Source organism: Lynx canadensis, chromosome C2 (genome assembly GCF_007474595.2).
Source record: "Lynx canadensis isolate LIC74 chromosome C2, mLynCan4.pri.v2, whole genome shotgun sequence".
Taxonomy (NCBI): Eukaryota; Metazoa; Chordata; class Mammalia; order Carnivora; family Felidae; genus Lynx; species Lynx canadensis.
This window is the reverse complement of record NC_044311.2, coordinates 11,346,503-11,361,063: the sequence shown is the minus strand read 5'-3', so window position 1 is coordinate 11,361,063 and position 14,561 is coordinate 11,346,503. Positions and strand designations below refer to the sequence as shown.

The 14,561-nt window shown below is 35.6% G+C and overlaps 1 protein-coding gene across 1 annotated transcript in view; it reads left to right on the top strand.

Annotated features, from left to right (window-relative positions):
• Positions 1-14,561, top strand: part of STT3B (STT3 oligosaccharyltransferase complex catalytic subunit B) — a 106,224-nt gene that overhangs the window by 51,336 nt on the left and 40,327 nt on the right. The window contains exon 3 of the mRNA XM_030328529.1: positions 25-312. Coding sequence (XP_030184389.1) covers positions 25-312 — 288 coding nt within the window. The remainder of the gene's footprint in view (positions 1-24; positions 313-14,561) is intronic.

The following is a 14,561-nucleotide window of genomic DNA, read 5'->3' as shown; positions in this document are numbered from 1 at the left end:
AATTTTCCATTTTTGTCTTCCTAGGTTTACCCAGGGTTGATGATAACAGCTGGCCTTATCCATTGGATTTTAAATACATTGAACATAACAGTTCATATAAGAGACGTATGTGTGTTCCTTGCACCGACTTTTAGCGGCCTTACATCTATATCTACTTTCCTGCTTACCAGAGAACTTTGGAACCAAGGAGCAGGACTTTTAGCTGCTTGTTTTATTGCTATTGTGCCAGGTTACATTTCTCGCTCAGTAGCTGGCTCCTTTGATAATGAAGGCATTGCTATTTTTGCACTTCAGTTCACATACTACTTATGGGTAAGTAACACTTAATGTTTTGCTACCATTTAATACTCATGAACTCTGTGTGGAAATGCTGTAGGTTGTATACATTTGTCCCTTATCAATTATAGTTCCATATAGGGATCTATTTCTATTCATAATCAACTTAATAATGCCATAACATTTTAAAATGTCAGGTACTGCTCATGTGTGCATTCTCCCTTCCTCTTCCCCTCCCACCCCTGTGTGCATATAAGATTTTTTACAAGAATCTTGTTATGCCTGTTTTAACAGATGATGATAATATCATTTATATGTCATAGCTCCAAAAAAGAGGATAACAGAAAGCATCTATTGATTTTGTTTCTTTTTGGGTGGAGAGAGGGGTCAAAAATACTTAAGATAAGTTGAAATATGAGTTAGTGACTTGGGATTTTGAATTCTATTGCAAAACTAGCATTACTTTGCTTTTACCAAGTTATTTCTTACCAATTTATATACCCTATATTTCCCTTTCTTGTCTTATTGCATTAGCTAGTACTTCCAATACAATGTTCAAAAGGAGTGGTGAGAGGGGACATTGTTAACTTCTCCCTGATCTTAGTGGGAAAGCTTTGAACTTCTCAACATTAAGTGTGATGTTAGCTATAGATTTTTGGTAGATATTATCAAGTTGAGGAGGTTCCACTCTATTATTAATTTGCTGAGAGATTTTATCATGAATGGATAGATTTTTTCAAATGTTTTTTCTGTATCTATTGATAAAAGTTACATGCTCTTTTTTCCTTGAGTTTTTTGATGTGATAAACATTAATTTTTTTAAGTTCATTTATTTTAAGAGAGCAAAAGAGAGAACGAGTGGAGTGGAGAGGGGCTGAGAGATGGGGACAGAGGATCTGAAGCATGAGCTAATAGCAGAGAGCCCGATGTGGGGCTTAAACTCATGAACCTGTGAGATTATGACCTGAGCTGAAATCAGACACATAAAGATTGAGCCACCCAGGCACCCTTTAATTAATTTTCAAATGTTGAACCAGCTTTTCATACCAGGGATAAATCTCACTTGATTATAGTATATAATTCTTACAGTACGTTGCTGGATTTGATTTGCTAATACTTTGTTGAGGATTTTTACATCTATGTTCATAATACATATGGCTCTGTAGTGTTCTTTTAATGTCTTTGCCTGGTTTTGATATTAGGATCATACTAGTCTCATGGAATGAGGAGGTATTCCCCTTACTTCTATTTTCTGAAAGATTGTAGAGAATTGGTATAATTTCTTCCTTAAATGTTTGGTAGAATTCATCAGTGTACCCACCTTGGCCTTTTGCTTTCTGTTTTAGAAGGTTATTAATTATGGGTTCAATTTCTTTAAAGGATACAGATTTCTTTAGACTGTCTCCTTCTTGTGTGAGTTTTGGCAGGTTTTTGTCTTTCAGGGAATTGGTCCGTTTAATTTAGGTTCTCAAATTTGTGGGCATAAGGTTGTTCATAGTATTCCTTTATTATTTTTTTTTTAATAAATGCCCATGGGAACTGTAGTGACATCACTTCATTCATTTCTAAAAGTAGTAATTTATGTGTTCTTTTTTTTTTCTTAGTCTGGCTAGAGACTTACTGTTTTGGGGGTGTTTTTTTATGTTTTATTTGTTTTTTGAGAGAGAGAGAGCGTACACGCACAAGTGGGGCAGGAGCAGGGGCAGAGAGATAGGGGAACAGACAATCTGAAGCAGGCTTCTTCTGGCTAGAAGTCCTGTAACTCTTATCTTTGTTCTACTTTGGGTAAGGTGTCTTTACTCTTTCTTCGTTCAGCATTTTTTCTTTACTTTTAATTTTCTGTAGTTTGATAAGATGTGCCTGGTACAGGGTAGTTGGATTTTTTTTGGCATTTATTCATTAGTGCTTGATCTGTGGTTTGGTGTCTGACATCGATTTGGAGAAATTTTCTGTCATTGTTTCAAATATTTATTCCTTTCTCTCTTTTTTCTGGTATTTCCACACATGTATATCACACATTTTGTGGTTGTTCCACAGCCCTTGGATTTTCTGTTCTGTTTTGATCCAGTCTTTGTTCTCTTTTCTTTTCAGTTTTGGAGGTTGCTGTTGATACCCTCTAGTTCAGAGATTGTTTCCTCAGCTATGTTCAGTCCATTAATAAGCCCATCAAGGGCATTCTTCATTTTTGTTACAGTATTTTTTATCTCTAACATTGCTTTTTGGTTCTTCCCTAAGATTTGTCTCTCTGCTTACATCACCCATCTATTCCTGCATGCTGTCTACTTTATGCATTAGAGCCCCTAGCATACTAATCAATTAATGTAATTAATGTAATTGTTTTACATTTCTGATCTCATAATTCCAGTATGTTTGTCGTATGTGGTTCTGATGCTTGCTCTGTCTCTTCAACTTGTGTTTTTTGCCTTTTGGTATACTTTGCAATATTTTTCTCATAGCCAGACATGATCTGCTAGGTAAAAGGAATTATGGTAAATAAGCCTTTAGTAAAGTGGATGTAAGGTGTGTGGAGAGAGAAAACATTCTGTAGTTTTAGGATTAGCTGTCTTTTAGTAAGCTGGACTGTAAACTTTACCAGTGTCCCCCCCCCCACCCCCCACCTGCCTTCCGTAAGTAGATAGGGCTGGTTGGCTACTCCAGTTTGTCCTCTGTCATTTCCTTACTTACAGATCCAAGAGTTGTTGATTTTTTAGTCTGTTCAGCTTTTTACTTTTTGTTAGAATGGAATGATTCTGTACTTCTGAAACTAGAAACCAGAAGTATGTTGCCAAGTTCTATAAACTTAATGTTCTTTTTAACATGTAAAAGGATGTTACTTAGTACTGGCTTCAGCTTAAAGCTTGCATGTATTTAATTGTTTGTTTGTCTGTTAATTTACCTGTAGCCTATGCTCATACTCTTTCATGTTGAAAACTGCCAAAATTATTACATGTGAATATATTTTTTATACGTTGAGTATATTTTTAGGTAGCTAGGTGAGTGGAAGCATTATTTTTCTCTTGAATAAATTTCATCTTTTAAAATTACTGAGCTCTTGCATATTTTCACTTTGGCAAGGAATTCCAGAGAAGAACAGATCAGTCAGATGGTTACTTGATACTGAGTTTCAGAAGAAAACACCTGTGAAGATGAAGATGCTGACAAGCAGTAGGATGCTGCTAATGCTGCTGTATTCACCCAAAAATGTTTAAAAACAAACTTTTTTAGTTTATTTTGTGCAGCTGAGAAAAAAAATGTTTTGGAACATCTGTTTAAGGCCTTCCAAATGACATGGCAATTTTTTAAATTATAAAAGTATGTACGAACGTTGATAGATCTTGACAGTATACTGCCGAGTGGAAAAATCAGTTGAGGTAGGATATGTACAGTATAATATCCTTATTTAAATTTTAAACAGTACAAATTAAACCATATGTTGTTTGTATCTATTTATAATGAAAGTATAAAAATATAGCATATATCCATCATATGCACCAACTTCATGCAGTAGGGGTGATTTTGAGGAAGGACTTTCTATGTGAGTAAAAAAACGTTAATAAAATCAACAAGCAAATAGGTATTCTCATTTAGAAGTCTGGATGGGGTGGGGGCGCCTGGGTGACTCAGTTGGTTGCACTTTGGATTCTTGAACTAGGCCTTGATTATGATACCGTGGTTCCTGGGTTCTGGCCCTGTGTCGGGCTCTGCACTAATAGCACAGAGCCTGCTTGGGATTCTTTCTCCCTCTCTTTCTGCCCCCACCTTCCAAAGTGAATAAACAAACATTTTTTTTAAATGTATGCGCTTTTATGTTTGGCTCCCATTCACTTAGCATAATCATTCATGTTACTGACATGTATCAATACTTCATTTCTTTTAATGGATAAATAATTCATTATATGGATGGATATGCTGCAATTTTTTTTTAACTATCATCAGTTGATGGGACATTGAGTTTTTCTCACATATTGATTGTAATGAATAATGCTGCTAACTTTTGTGTACCAAGTTTTTTGGGGGATGTATGTTTTCGTTTCTCTTTAGTATATATCTAAGAGTAAAATTGTTGGTTCACATGGTAACTCTGGTTAGCTTTTTGAGAAACCTCGAGACTGTTTCCCACAGTGGTTGCACCATTTTACATTCCTACCAACAATGTAGGAAAGTTTTAATGTCTCTAAATCTTTGCCAATACTTAATGTTTTCTGTGTGTGTGTGTGTGTGTGTGCGCGCGCGCGCGTGCGTTTTAAGAGATCACCTATTGGCATGAAGTGGTATCTCATATGGTTTCTTTTTATTATAGTAAAATACACATAACATGAAATTTAACCATTTAGAGGTGCCTAGATGGCTCAGTCGGTTAAGTGTCTGACTCTTGATTTCAGCTCAGGTCATGATCTCATGCTTCGTGGGATTGAGCCCCACATCAGGTTCTGTACTAACAGCACAGAGCCTGCTTGGGATTCTTTCTCTCCCTCTCTCTCTGCCCCTGCCCTGCTCATGCTCCCCCTCTCAAAATAAACATTAAAAAAATTTAACCATTTATAAGTGTAGAATTCAGTAATGTTAAATACATTCACCATCACTGCTATCCATCTGCATAGCTTTTCACCTTGCAAAACCTGAAACTACATCCATTAAACAATAATTCTCCATTCTTCGCTCCCCCCATCCCCTGACAACCACCATTCTACTCAGTCTCTGTGATTTTTGATTACCCTGAGTATCTCATACAAGTGGAATGATACAATTTTGTCTTTTTGTCACTGGCTTATTTCACTTAGCATAATATAATGTCCTCAAGGTTCATACATGTTGTAGCACAAAACAGAATTTCCTTCTTTTTTAAGGCTGGATAACATTCCATTATGTTTATATACCACATGTTGTTTATCCATTCATCTGTTGATGGATACTTAGGTTGCTTTTGTATTTTACCTATTGTGAATAATGTTGCTATGAACATAGGTGTATGGGTATTTGTGAGATCCTGCTCTCAATTCTTTGGGGTATTTGCCCAAAAATGAAATTGCCAGGTCATGTGACAGTTCTGTTTTCAATTTGTTGAAGAATTAACCATTCTGTTTTCCGTAGCCACTGTAGTACCAGTTTACATTCCCATCAACAGTACACAGGATTCCAATTTTGCCACATCCTTGCCAAAACCTGTGGTATCTCATTGTAGTTTTTATTTGCATTTCCCTGGTATCTAATGATGTTGAGCATCTTTGCTTGTGGTTAAAAGGCCATTGGTAGTGGCACATGGGTGGCTTAGTCATTTAAGTATCTGACTTCAGCTCAGGTCATGATCTCATGGTTCCTGAGTTTGAGCCCCACATTGGGCTCTGAGCTCTGTCCTGGCGATGCAGAGCCTGCTTGGGTTTCTTGCTCTTTCTTCACTCTCTGCCCCTCCCCCATTTGTTCTTTTTCCCTCTCTCTCAAAATAATAAGTAAACTTTACATAAAAAGGCCATAGGTTTTTCAAAAATTGTGCCATTTGTATATGTGGAGAAATGTTTATTCATATCCTTTGCCTGTTTTTTGAATCAGGTTTTTTGTTGTTGTTGATCAGTTTTAGAAGTTCTCTATATATTCTTGATATCAATCCTTTCTAAAATGCATGACTGTTGAATATTTTCTCCCATTCTGTGGATTGCCTTTTTTACTCTGTTGACATTGTCTTTTGATGCACAAGTTTTAATTTTCCTTGAAGTTCAATTTGTTTATCTTTTCTTTTTTTTTTTTTTCTCTTCAACGTTTATTCATTTTTGGGACAGAGAGAGACAGAGCATGAACGGGGGAGGGGCAGAGAGAGAGGGAGACACAGAATCGGAAACAGGCTCCAGGCTCCGAGCCATCAGCCCAGAGCCCGACGCGGGGCTCGAACTCACGGACCGCGAGATCGTGACCTGGCTGAAGTCGGACGCTTAACCGACTGCGCCACCCAGGCGCCCCATTGTTTATCTTTTCTTTTGTTGCTGTGCCTTTGGCGTCCTATCTGAGAAATGACTGCCAAATTTAATGTCATGAAGCTTTTGCCGTGTGTTTTCTTCTAAGAGTTTTTGGTCTTAGATTTATCTCTGAGTGAATTTTGTATATGGTGTTAGGTAAGGGTTCAACATCATTATTTTTGCACAGATGTCCACCTTTCTCAGCACCATTTGTTGAAGATTATCCTTTCCCCCATTTAATGATCTTGGGACTCTTGTTGAGTATCATTTGACCATATATGCAGAGATTTATTTCTGGGTTCTTTATTCTGCTCTGCTTGTCTGTCTCTGTAGGTCTTTATAAAGCCAGCACCAGACTATTTTGATTACTGTAGCTTTTTAGTAAGTTTTAAAATCAGGAAGCATATTTTGTCTGGCTTTGTTCTTTTTCAAGATACTTTGGTTATTAGAGTTGTTTTGAGATGCTATATGAATTTTAGAATGGGGTTTTTACTTTTGCAAAAAAACATCATTGGGATTTTGAATCAGAATACATTAACCTTCATAGATTACTTTGAATATTATCATCTTATTGTCTTCCAGTTCATGAAAGAGCATGGTACATTTCCATTTATTTATGCCTTTAATTTTTTATAATGATGTTTTAGAGTTGTATAAGTCTTTTACCTCATTAGTTAATTCATATGTATTATTTTATTCATTTTGATACTATTGAAATTGGATTTTTTTTTCAGTAATTTCCTTTTCAGATTGTTCATTGTCAATATATAGAAATACAACTGATGTTTATGTATTGGTTTTGTATCCCACTATTTAGCTGAATTCATTTATTAGATCTAACAGTGTGTGTGTGTGTGTGTGTGTGTGTGTGTGTGTGTGTGTGTGTATAATCTGGAATTTTCTACATAGAAGATCATATAATTTGCAAACAATCATTTTACTTATTTCTAATTTGGATACCTTTTCTTTTTCTTGCCTAATAGCTCTGGTTAGAACTTCAAGTACAGTTGACCCTTGAACAACACCAATCCACTTATATGGGGTTTTTTTGGATAAATACAGTTCAGTATATAAATGTGTTTTTCTTTTCTTATGATTTTTTAAATATTTTCCATGGGGCACCTGGGTGGCTCAATTGGTTAAGTGACTGACTCTTGATTTTGGGTTAGGTCATGATCTCATGGTTGTAGGATCAAGGCCCACATCAGGCTCTGCTCTGAGCATGGAACCTGCTTGGGATTCTCTCTCTTCCTCTCTCTATTCCTGCTTATACTCTCTCTCTCTCTCCTAAAATAAATAAACATTAAAGTAAAATATTTTCTTTTGCTTACTTTATTGTAAGAATACATTATAAAATACATGCAACATACAAAATATGTGTCGATTAACTGATTATGTTAGGGGTAAGGTTTCCAGTCAACAGTAGGCTATTAGTAAAGTTTGGAGAAGTTAAAAGGTATATGTGGATTTGCGACTGTGTGAGTGTCAGTGCCCCTAATCCCTGCGTTGTTCAGTGGTCAACTGTAGTATGTTGCAAAGAAGTTGTGAAAGTGGTGGGGGGAGGGGTTGTGAAAGTGGGCTTTGTCTTGTTCCTGATCTTACAGGAAAAGCTTCAGTCTTTCACTATTTAGTATGTTTGCTGTGGGTTTTTCATATATGACCTTTATTATATATGGTGTATTAACATACACTGTTATTAAATATGTAATATATGTTATATATTAGTACATGATACTTTGTATATTCATATTTTAAAATATTTTTTATACATATTTCTCAGTTGGACTGAGATATTCCTCTAGAGGACTCCTTAGGAGAGTCTCATAAGAACAGTATTCATTCCTCAAGTCCTTGCATGTTTAAACCTGTTTTTCGATAGCTTGAGAGTTGAGCTGGATATAAAATTCTAGGTCATACATTCTTTGCTTGAATTTATTAAAATCGTACCACCTGCATTTTATTTTGCTTCCTACTGTCAAGAACCTAATTTCATTGTTTCATAAGAAAAGTGGTCTTTTTTTTCCCTGAAGTAATTTTTTCAATATCATTAAAATAATAAATTTTCTAAATGTGTCCCAGAATTGACCTTTCTGGTAATGGTGCTCTCTTTCAACATGTAGATTGATAACTATTTCTGAGAAGTTGTCTTTGAAATCTTAAATATCAGTTTATTTCACTGTTTTTCTTGGATTTTCTGTCTTCTATATTTCCTTATGACCCTTTTTCTTTCCCTTGGCTGAATACTGCTGGTATTCAATCTCTCTGGGAATTCATACTTGCTAAATTTGGTTTTTAGTATTCTGTTGAGGGTTTTTGCATCAGTGTTCATGGGTGATAATTGGTCAGTAGGTTTTCTTGTAGTGTTTCTGTCTGGCTTTGGTATTGATGGAATGAATTGGGAACACTTCATCCTCTTCAATGTTTTAGAAAATTTTGAGAAGTATCAATAATATTACTTCTTCTAAAGTTTTGTAAAATTTACCAATGAAGCCATCAGGTCCTGGGCTTTTCTTTGTTGAGAATTTTATTTTTTTATTAAAAAAAATTTATTTTTAATGTTTGTTTATTTTTGACAGAGAGAGAGAGAGAGACAGAGCATGAGTGGGGGAGGGGCAGAGAGAGAGGGAGACACAGAATCCGAAGCAGGCTCCAGGCTCTGAGCTGTCAGCACAGAGCCCGACATGGGGCTTAAACTCACAGACTGCAAGATCATGACCTGAGCTGAAGTCGGACGCTCAACTGACTGAGCCACCCAAGCGCCCCTTTGTTGAGAGATTTTTGATTACTGGTCCAATCTCTTTATTAGTTATAAGTCTATTCCGATTTTCTGTTTCTATGTGATTTAGTATTAGTAGATTTTATATGTATAGGAATTTGTCCTGTTTCATCTCAGTTATCCAGTTTGTTAGAGTACAGTTATTCATAGCACTCTCTTATGATCCTTTTAATTTCTACAGAATTAGTAGTAATGTTTACATTTTCATTTCTGATGTGGTGAATTGACTTTCTTTTTTTTTTTCTTAGTGTACCTAGCTAAAGATTTGTCAATTCTGTTGATGTTTTCAAAGGACTCCTTTTTGGTTTCATTGATTTTATTATTTTTTTATTCTTTATTTTGCTTACTTCTAATTTTTATTATGTTCTTTCCTTTAGTAGTTTTGGGTTTAGTTTGTTCTTTGTCTAGTTCCTTAAGTTTTACAGTTAGGTTGTTAATTTGAAATCTGTTTTTTTTGGGGCGCCTGGGTGGCGCAGTCGGTTAAGCGTCCGACTTCAGCCAGGTCACGATCTCGCGGTCCGTGAGTTCGAGCCCCGCGTCAGGCTCTGGGCTGATGGCTCAGAGCCTGGAGCCTGTTTCCGATTCTGTGTCTCCCTCTCTCTCTGCCCCTCCCCCGTTCATGCTCTGTCTCTCTCTGTCCCAAAAATAAATAAACGTTGAAAAAAAAATTTTTTTTTAAAAGAAATCTGTTTTTTTTGTTTGTTTTGTTTTTTAATGATGTGTTTATAGGTATTTTTTCTCTTAGCACTACTTTGCAACCTCTCATGAGTTTTGGTGTGTTGTGTTTTCAGTTTCATTCCTCTGTAAGTATTTTTAAATTTCCCTGTTATTTCTTCTTTCATCCATTGGTTGTTAAGGGCATTTTGTTTAATTTCCACAAAATTGTGAATTTTCTCATTTCACTTCTGTTATTGGTTTCTAATTTTACCCAGTTGTGGTCAGAGAATATGCATTCTGTTGTATCTATCTCTGTAGAATTAATCTGTTGCCTAAGATATGGTCTATCCTAGAATATGTCCCACGTGTACTTGAGTGGAATGTGTGTTCTTTTTCTTATTGGGTCTGTTTGGTGTATTATGTGAAGTCCTCGGTTTCTTCTTTCTGGTTCTACCAGTTATCTAGTGGTGTATTGAAATCCCTAACTATTATAGAACTGTTTCTCACTTAATTTCTGTCAGTTTTTGCTGCATATATTTTGATGGTCTGTCATGAAGTGTCTAAATGTTGTAATTGTTATACTTACAGCATTGCAAGTTTTCTTAATATATACTGTCCTTTTAGTTTTGAAACCTTTTTTGATTTAAAGTTTGTTGTGTCTGACATTAGTATAGTCACCCATTCTCTGTATAGTAACAGTTCATTACTGTTTGCATGGAATATCTTTTTCCATCCTTTAAGTTTCAGTATATTTGTGTCTTTAGATCTGAAGTGAGTGTCTGGGAGGCAGAATATAGTTGTACCATGTGTTGTTATCTATTCCACCAGTCTTTGTCTTGATTGGAGAGTGTAATTTAATCTAAAATAATTATTGATAAGAAGGACCTTATTTCTGTCATTTTGCTATTTATTTTCATATGCCTAGTAGTTTTTCTGTCTCTCATTTCCTTTATTATTGTCTTTTGTCTTTAGTTTTTTTGTAGTGAAATGTTTAAATGCGTTTCTCATTTCCTTTTGTGTATATGTTCTTGCTGTTTTCTTTGTGGTTATCGTGTGGGTTACATTTAGCAATCTAATACTATACTCTTATTTCAGTTTATACTAGCTCATCTTTAATAATATATAAAAATCTTCTTACAACTCTGTTCCTTTTGATTGGCAATGTCACAAAATTAGATTTTTATACATTGTGTGTGCAAAAACATAAACTAATAATTCTTTGTATTAGTTTCTTAAAGTATGTAGAAGACTAAATTTGGAGTTATAAATCAAAGTTAAAATAATACTAGCTCTTGGGGTGCCTAAGTGGCTCAGTCAGTTAAGTGTCCAACTCTTGATTTTGGCTTGGGTCATGATCTCATGGTTCATGAGTTTGAGCCCTGTGTCAGTCTCTGAGCCCTGCTTCAGACATTCTCTCTCCCTCTCTGTCTGCCCCTTCCCTGTTTGCTCTTTCTCCAAATAAATAAACATTAAAAAAAAAAATACTTGTATACACTAATAATTTTTGTTTGGCCATTTGGGGTCCTTTGTATTTCCATATGAATTTTATTTCCGAGTCTCCATTACAACATTCTTTTTTTAAGCGGCTTAATTTTTTTTTTAATTAATTCAGCAGATGCTTTTATAGAACACAGTGTGGAACTGGTGCTTTTATATATGTTGATTATTTAGAGTTAAATGAAGTTGGTGACCTGGTAGGGGAAATTGTGAGTTATCATATTGCTTTTTTTTTTTTTTTAATTTTACTTTTTTATTTTTTTAAATTTACATCCAAATTAGTTAGCATATAGTGCAACAGTGATTTCAGGAGTAGATTCCTTAGTGCCCCTTACCCATTTAGCCCATCCCCCCTCCCAAAACCCCTCCAGTAACCCTCAGTTTGTTTTCCACATTTATGAGTCTCTTCTGTTTTGTCCCCCTCTGTTTTTATATTATTTTTGTTTCCCTTCCCTTTTGTTCATCTTTTTTGTCTCTTCAAGTCCTCATGTGAGTGAAGTCATATGATTTTTGTCTTTCTCTGACTAATTTCACTTAGCATAATACTTTCCAGTTCCATCCACATAGATGCAAAAGGCAAGATTTCATTCTTTTTGATTGCCGAGTAATACTCCATTGCATATATATACCACATCTTCTTTGTGCATTCATCCATCGATGGACATTTGGGCTGTTTCCATACTTTGGTTATTGTTGATAGTGCTGCTATAAAGGGTGCAGGTGCCCCTCTGAAACAGCATACCTGTATTCCTTGGGTAAATACCTAGTAGTGCAATTGCTAGGTTGTAAGATAGTTCTATTTTTAATTTTTTGAGGAACCTCCATACTGTTTTCCAGAGTGGCTGCACCAGCTTTTATTCCCACCAACAGTGCAAAAGAGATCCTCTTTCTCTGCATCCTCGCCAACATCTGTTGTTGCCTGAGTTGTTCATGTTAGCCATTCTGACAGGTGTGAGGTGGTATCTCATTGTGATTTTGAACTGTATTTCCCTGATGATGAGTGATGTTGAGCATTTTGAGTTATCATATTGCTTTTAAGAATGATAGAGTGACAAAATGATGAAAAGCATCCTAAGGACTAAAAGATTATGTAGTGAGTTTTTGTGTTCTATTTTTTAAACTAACATACTTAAAATAAATTGGGTTTAAAGTGGAAACAGCTTCAGTATTTGAAATGAGTTGGTTTGGAGTTCTGGCATAGAAAGCTATTTTCTGACTTGTGGCAAAATATTTGACACTTTAATCTCATTCACTTTCCTTATAAATGAAATAAAAATGTTTTGGCTACAGAGTTGCAATAGATAATTACGTTTATTTAATATCTGATCATTACCAATTGAAAATAAAAGTACTAACAGCTCTGACTACTCTGAAAAGTTGTTTGTAGCCAAATGACATGAAGATAAAAACATTTTATATGTAATCGCTAAAATGTAAATGTAAGTTGTCTACGGATTCCTCATCTGGTGTGTTTACTTTTAAACCAACTGCTGAACAAGTTACATCTTTAAAATTTTTAAGATAAAGTACTCTGTTTTCAAAGCACCGATGACAGACATTTAAGAAAAAAATTTTTTCAATGTTTATTTTTGAGAGAGAGAGAGAGCATGAGTGCAAGTGGGGGAAGGACAGAGAGAGAGGGAGACACAATCTGAAGCAGACTCCAGGCTCCAAGCTGTCAGCACAGAGACCGATGTGGGGCTCAAACTCACAAACCTCGAGATCATGACCTGAGCAGAAGTCTGACACTTAACCGACTGAGCCACCCAGGCACCCCCACAGACAATTTTTAATATGCTTTTAGATTCGTGTTCTATAGATTCTAACCTTTTTTTTTTCTCTCTCTCTTGAGAAAGAGAGAGCACACACACATGCGCGCACACACACACACGTGAGCAGAGGAGAGGCAGAGAGAGAGAGAGAGAGGAGAGCAAATCCCAAACAGGCTCTGCACTGTCAGCACAAAGCCCTAGCCAATGCAGGGCTCCAACTCAGGAACCAAACTGTAAAATCATGACCTTAGCCCATATCAAGAGTCAGGCCCTTAACCAACTGAGCCCCTCAGGCACCCTTAACCTTGTTTGTTTATTTTTTTAAACCAAGATCAAGTTGTGAAGAATACCGTCTTTGAAGCCAAACCACCATGGTCTGGATATTTCTTTTCTGAATATTAGCTATTGTCACTGAGAGTTGGGTTTTTTTGTTTGTTTTTTCTTTTTCTTTTTCTGTGTTCATTGAAAGTTGTTTAAACTACCCGCATGTCTGTTACATCAGCTATAAAATAGAAGTAATAATCGTTCTTACATTATATAGTTTAAGTAAGTTAATGCATGTAAATGTATAGAACATTTTAGGAACACAGAAATTGATGAGTACATGCTTATTTTTACTTCTGTTGTTACTATTCACCAACAACAAGGCTGATACAGATAAAATAGTACAAGGAACAGTGCATACATATATATCATTGCCTCCTATAGAATTTTTTTTAAAGGTTTTTCCCCTGTGCCTTTGTAATCATTCCTCTCCTGAACCCAAATTCCTTGAAACCACAGGTCTGATTTCTGTCTACATATCTTTGGGAGTTTGGTTTCCATAAGGTGTGTTGTAGAAACAGTACAGTAAAGGGTGGCCCTTTATGTCTTGCTTAGCTTCACTTAGCATAAGTCATCCATTATTACATGATTTTGTAGTTTGCTGTTTTTTATTGCTGAGTAGTATGTATGGCTGTACTATATGAGTGTACCGTAGCTTATTTTGTTTTCCAATTTTGGGTGATAATAAAGTGGCTATAAATAGTTGTATACAGTGTTGCACATGGGCATATATATATTTGTATTCCTCTTGAATAGGTGCCTAGGTGTGGGGTTGCTGGTTTATAAGTACAAGTTTAATTGTATAAACAGCTCCCAAAAAGTTTTCCGGAGTGGCTTTATTATTTTTCATTCCCTCCATCACAATATGAGGCATTGCTTTTACTTTTTTACCAGCACATGGTATGTTCAGATTTTTAAATGTTAGCCATTCTAGTAGGTATGTTGTGGTGTCTCGTGGTTTTAATTTGCTTTACTCCAATGACTAATAATTGAGCGTCTTTTCATGTGCTTATTTCCCATTCTGATTCTTCTTTGGTGAAATGTCTCTTCAAACCTTTTGCCTATGTTTTGGTTGGGTTGTTTTCTTATTGAGTTGTAAGAGCTCTTTATATATTTTGGAAATACATTCTTTATCAGATATGTGTTTTGCAAACATTTGCTGTCAGTCAGTAGCTTGTCTTTTTTATATTTTTAACAATGTCTTTCTGAGAGCATAAATTAAATTTTTTTACCTTGCCTGATTGTACTGGTTAGAACCAGTATAGTAGAAGCAGCGTGTTCAGTAGAAGCAGTGAGACTGCACATCCTTTC